The sequence below is a fragment of the Tupaia chinensis genome, unplaced genomic scaffold, assembly GCF_000334495.1.
Source record: "Tupaia chinensis unplaced genomic scaffold, TupChi_1.0 Scaffold000056_1, whole genome shotgun sequence".
In the NCBI taxonomy this organism is placed as follows: Eukaryota; Metazoa; Chordata; class Mammalia; order Scandentia; family Tupaiidae; genus Tupaia; species Tupaia belangeri.
In genome coordinates, this window is record NW_006159514.1 from 125,196 (window position 1) to 133,266 (window position 8,071).

Below are 8,071 nucleotides of genomic sequence, written 5' to 3' on the forward strand. Positions count from 1 at the left end.
AGGAATGCCATGACAAATTTTGCATAAAAAACACAGAATGACTTTCCCAACACCTAACTGCTTCTCTCTGGATCATGTCAGATTTTGTTGCCAAAGAAGTCATAATAAACTTTCAGTTTTCAGAGCTTTTTGAGCTTCAGATTTGCAAAAAAGGGACTCAGACCTCCATTATTCAATTATCCAAAATCAACAGGTCGCAAGATTTAGCAACAAAAGTCTGCCTCATGCACGTGTTTCTGTAATGGAGATTATTTACTGGTTGGATGCAGGGAGAAAAGACTACACTTATGGAAGTCAAAGGACCAGTTCTAAAAAGGAACGTCATACTGAGCCCTGACCTTCCTCAGGTTTGGCATAAGCTACGAGGATTCCCCTTAAATGGAGCTATTCATTCTTTTTTGATTTTCTTTTCCTAATCTAGCTGCAAGTGTAAAACCCCAATAGCTGCCATGAATGGAAGCTGAAGTCAGCAAGGGAACAGATTCAGATAATCTGATGCCCAACAATTTGATTTAGATATGAACTTTGATCTTAGGTGAAGAAAGTGCTAAAACAGTAACATTTAAATTTGTTACCTGCCAAACATGTTAAATTACATGCGAGACACCAAAATCCATTAAGAAACTTATCATTTACACATAACACACCTTTAGACACAAGCTATGAGGTAAATACATAGATATTCATTGCAAAATTCTCTTATTGCTGTAAGTCAAAAAAAGTTTCATAATAAAATGTTGAGCAAAAGGAAGTAATGGCAAAATAAAACATACTACACTGCCACTATTAATTCACAGTTTCAAACACGTGAAATAAAATTTATAGCATGAAACTCAAAGGCCAGGTATGACTTACCTTCCATAGTAAAAACACTAAGAGAGCAAGCATCAAAATCCCAGCAAGAACCGCCACGAGGATGATCCACCAAGGCACTCCTGAATACTGAGCTACAGTCTTTGAGGGAAACACAGTCACGCGGACCTACGGGCGGAGGAGAGAGCAGCATCACTAGCAGCAGGGCCAGGAACGCACGCCGGCGCGTTACAGTTCTCATTCTGCTTTGGAGTACATTCTGAGCAATCAGCTACGACTGGGTGAGACGGCTTTCTGATGCAAGATCCTTTCTCTCTCTCTCTCAAGAGAGACTTTTGCTATAGGGCACATGTGGCTCACTGGAGATACAGAGAAAGACAGAGAGACAGAAAGCGAGAAATCACCCCCCCAGGGGGATGGCCACACTGCAATCCCTTCTCCTCCATTCTCTTCTTTTGAGCATGCAGGTACACACGCCTGGTGTGTGAATTTTAAGCCACTGAGTCTGAGACTTGAACTGCTGTCAACTATGTGGGAGTCCAGCGACATAACCATTATGCCATCTGCTGGTCCCAGTATCCTTTCTCTAAATAACAGAATATTTCTTCAGGAGTCTATGCTTGAACATTTTTTCCCAGAGCCTGGAAAATGCTGGGTTGTGTTCTAACAAAGTGGTTATTTCTTTTTCTTTTCTTTTTCTTTTCTTTTTTTTTTTTTTTTTTTTTTTTTTTTAGATTTTCATCTAGGGCATGTGTGCTTACTGGAGAGAGACAGAGAGAAAGTGACAAAACCACCTCCAGGGAGAGGGTGACCACACCACAATCCTTTTCCCATTCTCCTCTCAGGATTCTGGGCACATATGCACAAGTGCCCAGTGTGATTTTCAAGCCACTGATCCAGGACTTGAACTACACAGTCAGCAATGTGGATCTAGCACCTTAGACGCCATTCACCTGTTGGTCCCTTAACCTATCTTTTTTAAACTTACCTTTTTAAAATAGAGACCACTATATAAAGAACCACGTATGCATCACCACCCTATTCTGACATTTATCTTTACATGCTAATCTTGTTTCATCTATCTAACCTGATTATCTTTCAATTAATTTTTGGCCATATGTAAGACATGGGCCAGTCAGGCACAATGAGCCTGCATTCCTTACTCAGAATTTAAAGATGTGAATATTGGGGCCAGCCGGTGGTGTAGCGGTTACGGTGCTGGACTCCCACATGGTCGACCGTGTTTTGGAGGGTCTCCCAGACCCAGGGGCTTGAAATTCACTCCAGGTATGTGTGCAAATGTGGCCAAAATTCCAGGAGGAGAATGGAAGGGAAGGGACTACAGTGTGGCCATCCCCCCGGAAAGTGATTTCTTGCTTCCTCTCTGTCTCTCTGGTGGGCACATGCACCCTATAGCAAAAATCTCTTAAAAAAATGTTGTGAATATAAACATAGAGATGGGCTGTCTGACTGGCAGGAACCATTTTAACTTTTTCTTAGGATATCAAACTAAAGACCCTCCTAAGCAATAACATTTTCTAAAATGGAGCCAGCCTGTAGAGTGTGGTGGTTTAGGCAGTTAGATCTCACATGGCTCACTGTGTGGTTCAGGTTCTGGACCCAGCGGCTTGAAAAGCATGCTGGGCACATGTGCTGTGTGCCCAAAATCCAGTCAGAAGAAATGGAGGAGAAAGGACCAGTGTGACCATAGCTCACGAGGAATGCTTACTCATTCTCTTTCTATTCGCCAAGAGCACACACCCTCTGCCAAAATTTTTAAAAAAATAAAAAATCTGAAATGGCTTGTTGCCATCCTCTAAAAACTCATGTATGGACAAACAGACCCAGTAAATATTGGGTCTAGCATTCATTCAGAGACGGATCAGAGGTTAAGATGTAACTAATGAGAAGCTTAAGCTCTTCCCTTCTGATAGGTGGCAAATATCAATAAACAGTGTTTATTCAGAAACCTAAGAAGTAAGGGTCAACAGGTGGTGTGGTGGTTAAGGTGCTGGACTCTGACAAGGCTGTCTATGGTTTGAGTCTTAGACCTGGTGGTTCACTTTCCCTCTTTCTATGTATCTCTCTGGTAAAATAAAAAATTAGTAATAATAAATATTAAAAAAAAAAAAAAGAAACGAAACTGGGCCCAGCAGTTGGTGTAATGGCTATGTCACTGGACTCCCATGTAGTCAACTATGGTTCGAGTCCCGAACCTGGTGGCTTAAACTCATGCCAGGCATGTGTGCATGTGTGTCCAAGATCCTGAGAGAACGGAGGAGAAGGGATTGTGGTGTGACTATCCTCCTGGGGGTTGATTTTTCACTTTCTGTCTCTCTCTGTCTTTCTGGTGAGCATACGTACCCTATAGCAAAAATCTCTCCAAAAAAAAAAAAAAAAGAACAGAAAAGAAAACTAAGAAGTAGATCTTGCAATACATAGCTTGGATATATGGATTTAGCATTCATATGGACTTTTGGGATGCCAGGAACTATTTTTCAAAGCATTCAAAGACCTAGTGATTGCAATAAACATGATTTGGAAATATATACTAATTAGAAACAAGTTTTAAGTTTCTGATATTTCTGGGTTAATATAAAGGAAAAGGTAAACAAGACTCAAGGGAACATTTAACTTCTGAGAAGTGTTTTTAGCTAAATATTCTCTATTAATATTGAACCTGAAATGTTGCCTTAAAATGTTTCCTTGGGGCCAGCCAGGTGGTGTGGTGGTGAAAGCACTGGATCCCACAGGGCTGAATGAACAGTTCCAGTCCTGGATTCAGTGGCTTGAAAAAAACACATTGGGTGTGTATGTGTGTGTGCCTAAAATCCCTAGAGGAAAATGAAAGGGGGACTGAGGCATGGCTATCCCCACTGGGGGAGTGGTTTCTCACTTTCTCCTTCTCTCTTGTTCTCTGTCTCTCTCCTGACAACACACATGCCCTATAGCAAAATTACCAAAAAAACCCTCCAAAAAACCCAAAAAAAACCACCCAAAACTTTTATATCTACACTCTGCTTTAATGATTTTTTTAATTGCCAGAGGGCATATGGGCTCTCCAGAGATACATAGAGAGACAGTGAAGGAGAGAGAACTCCCAAAGAGTCATGGTCATGTTGCAATCCTTTCTCTTCCATTTCTCCATCCTCTTGGGATTTGAAGCATGCATGCATACATACATACCTAGTATGTTTTTCAAGCTGCTGGGGACAAGATTTACCAATGGTTGGCCATGAGGGATCCAGCTCCCTTAATGACTCTAGCTCTGTGCTTCACGCTGCCTTTTTTTAAAAGAGAAATATTTGCTATAGAGTGTGTATGCTCACTGGAGAGAGACACACACTCATAGAGACGGAAAGCAAGAAACTGCCTACCAGGGAGGATGGTCATGCTGCAATCCCTTCTCCTCAATTCTCTTGGGACTTCGGGCATGCATGCACATGGCATGAGGTTCAAGCCACCAGGTCTGGAACTTAAACTGCAGTTGACTCTGTGATGTAACCATTATGCCATCTGCTGGTCCCTGTGCTTCACAATTCTATATTCTACTGGGTTGTTTCAAAAGTCATGATGCAGGGACCAGCAGTTAGCGTAATGGCTATGTCGCTGGACTCCCACGTAGTAGACTGCGGTTTGCGTCCTGGACCTGGTGGCTTAAAACTCACGCCGGGCGCGTGTGCGTGCGTGCCCAAGATTCCGAGAAGAGAATGGAGGAGAAGGGGTTATTTGTGGCCGTCCCCCCTGGGGGGTGATTTCTCGCTTTCTATCTCTCCGTCTCTCTGGCGAGCACATGTGCCCTATGGCAAAAACCTCTCCAAAAAAAAAAAAGAAATGTCATGATGCAAAAAAACACAGGAAAACTAGGTCGTGAATTTTTCAACAATCCAATACTTTGATTTAAAAACAAAACAACTATTCATTAAAATATTTTTCTTCCTTGGGCCAGCCCATGGCTTTGTGGTTAAGTGAGCTGGACCCACATGGCTCATCTGACTTAAAAAGCATACTTAAACGCAGACACAATTATTTAAACATTAAATAGGCAGGAGTTCACAGCTGGAGTTTTAAGTCAACTGCACTGACTGTCACAGGCAGGCATGAAACACCCTGTCATCTACCGTGTTTCCTGTTATTCTCTACCTGAGGTTTCCCAGGCTTCCTTCCCCCACAGGTGTACCAGCTTGTAGCTAAAAACAACCCTTTCTTGAGATTACAGGGGCACCCTGGAGGGAAGAGAGAAGAAACAGTGAGAGGCCAGGAGAGAACTAATACAGTCACATGACTGGTGAGCTGACCACAGCAAAGCAAAGCAAAATACTACTTGAGCTGGTCAATGATCTGTCTCATCTCCCGCAGCTTCTCTAGTATCCAGCACAGACACTCAGTGTGCCCTGGGGGCAAGATGGCTCTGTGGAAGGGCCGTCCTCCATTTTTATTTATTTATATATTTATTTGGCCATAGGGCTTGTGTGCTCCCTAGAGAGAGAGAGAGGGAAAAAGTGAGAAATCACCCCCCCGGGGGGATGTCCGCACCACAATCCCTTCTCCTCCGTTCTCCTCTTGGGATCTGGGGCACACTCACACACACCCAGCATGACTTTATAGCCTCCAGGTCTGAGACTGGAACCACAGTCAGCCATGTAGGAGTCCAGCCATGGGCCAGCCTCATTTCTAAGGATACACTTTGGAAGTGGAGAGTGGAGACTGGTCCACAGCACGAACGATCTTCCTTTCTCACAATCTCGCTGTGTGTGAATCAATGCCTTTAAAATGGCTGCAACCCAACAGGTTCACTTTGTAGCCTGGGGCAGCAGGGTGGGTGAGAAGAATTCCAGCAGAGGCTCTAAGCCCCAGGTCTGACTACCATTCAGACCAGAACTTGGAGTCTTTTCAGTATTGTAAAACAATGCACTGGGCTTCAAAGACTGAGGACCGAAGTGAGGGGCTGGCTGGGCTGGCCACAGAGTTAAAGGGCAGGTGTGATCTGTGGTCCAGGCAGGAGAGAGGCCCGTCAGAAAGGCCTTATTATTTGCTGAAATTGTCAATTAAACTTTTTTTAGGGGATAGGGGTGGGGTTGGGATTGGGAACGGGGGAGCTGGCCACAGAACCAGGTGAGGTGAGAGGAGACTGGCTGTGGGCTGTGATTCCCAGGGCTGCAGGAAGCCTTGTCTGGTCCAGGCTCAGTAACTGCTGCTAATGAACAATGACAGCTTAAGTGAGTAGAAACCATGGCAGAGCGTCACAACTCCAGAAACAATGTTTTGGTTTCATTAAAGTCTAGGCACTTCTATGGGGTGACTGACACATGTGAACCTCATGTGTCACGTGCCCACAGCCTAGGAGGGGAAAAGCAGCTTGAGCTCCACTGATGTGTGAAATTCTATCACCAGTGGGCAGGGCTTTGACCACATAAGCTGCAAACTGCCACAATCCTTTCCCTAAATTACTCTGTATTACGATACCTCCACTCTTACTGAACACAAGTATGAGAAAGCACAATGTGATTGGAAGAAAGACTAATTTTCATGTATTTTGCCGGTCTATTAAATATACTCTCCATGCTTAGTGAGTGTTACTCATATTAAAAAAAAAATCTTGGGACCAGCAGTTGGCATAATGGCTATGTTGCTGTAGTCGACCGCGGTTCGAGTCCCGGACCCAGTGGCTTAAACTCACGCCGGGTGTGTGTGTGCGTGTCAAGATCCCGAGAAGAGGGACCAGCAATTAGCATAATGGCTATGTCGCTGGACTCCCATGTAGTCGACCGTGGTTAGAGTCCCAGACCCGGTGGCTTAAAACTCACGCCGAGCACGTGTGCGTGCGTGCCCAAGATCCTGAGAGGAGAATGGAGTAGAAGGGACTGTGGTGTGTCCATCCCCCCTGGGGGGTGATTTCTCGCTTTCTGTCTCTGCCTGTCTGGTGAGTACATGAGCCCTATAGCAAAAACCTCTAAAAAAAGATCCCAAGGGGAGAATGGAGGAGAAGGGATTGTGGCATGGCCATCTCCCCTAGGGGGTGATTTCTCACTTTCTGTCTCTGTCTTTCTGGTGAGTGCACGTGCCCTATAGCAAAAACTTAAAAACAAAACAAAAACAAAAACATTTCGTAGGGCCAGCAGGCGATGTGGTGGTTTAGGCGTTGGACTTCCATGGAGCCAACCATGACTCAAGTCCTGGACCCAATGACTTGTTTTCTTACTTTCCTCTCTCTCTCTAGTGAGCACATGTGCCCTACAGCAAATAAAAATAAAATGAAAAATTCTTTTAAAAAAACATAAAGACATCTTGTAGTCGCCATCTGGTGGTGTGATGGTTAGGGTGGCTGGATCCCACATGGTTGACCGCAGGGTTTGAGTCCTAGATCTGATGGCCTGAAAAGTACACCAGGTACCTGTACGTGTACACATGCCCAAGATCCTGAGAAGCAATTGGGTCTCTGTTTTCAAAAGAAATACTTCTAGATATGAGACCAAGGATCCATTCTCAAATCTACCAGGTCTTAAATAAAGCAGGATTACAGCAGGCTCCAGTTCCCATTAGGAGGCGTGACTTCTCCAAGTCCTAACATAAAGGCCCAAGAGAACCTCATTTCATTTGTGACCTAACCACCAGACTGGACGCGAGGGCCTGCGGTTCCACCATCTTCCAGAAGGAAAGAATACTTGCAGGGGATGGTGAGACCAAGACCTGGTCTTGGCTCCGCTTGCTGGCTGTGACCTTGAGGGAGAGACAGCCTTCCTCACACTCAGTTTTTCCTTCTGAGTTTAAGATCTGGGGACTTAAGGAGGACCAGGCATCCCAGGGTCCAAGAACAGGAATCCTGAAGTCAGATATATACAGGTTTTAATCCAAGACTCCTCTCTGAATCAGCTTCCTTATTTGTAAAATGGGTACAATGTTTACCTGGCATTCTTCTGTAGTTTAAATGACAGAGTACAAAGTAGCTAGAAAATTGCAGGCTTTTTATCAAGGTCAGCGTCCTCCTTCTAGGGTTCTCTTTCCAGCTCTAAAATCTCAGCCATTCTCAGAGCTGCTGATTTACAGCTATAGAAAGCTGTAGTAGCTGCCTTCGGTCTGCGATGCAGAGAAAGGCTTCTCAGGCAGAGGTGGTTTACTTGAAAGTCCTTATTTTTTTATTGCTGAAGAGTGTATGTGATCGCCATAGAGAGAGAGATAGAGAGACAGAGAAAGCGAGAGACAGAGAGAGAAAGAGAGAGGGAGAGGAGAAGAGGGGGCGAGAGGGACAGAGAGACAG

General features: G+C 44.5%; 1 protein-coding gene across 2 annotated transcripts in view; it reads right to left on the reverse strand.

Moving 5' to 3' along the window:
• ITGA6 (integrin subunit alpha 6) overlaps nucleotides 1–8,071 on the reverse strand; it is a gene marked incomplete at its 5' end in the record, with an annotated part of 57,774 nt that overhangs the window by 6,504 nt on the left and 43,199 nt on the right. For both annotated transcript variants that reach the window (XM_014592058.2, XM_027776016.1), the window contains 1 exon segment: nucleotides 856–981. In XM_014592058.2, the coding sequence (XP_014447544.1) occupies nucleotides 856–981 (126 nt within the window).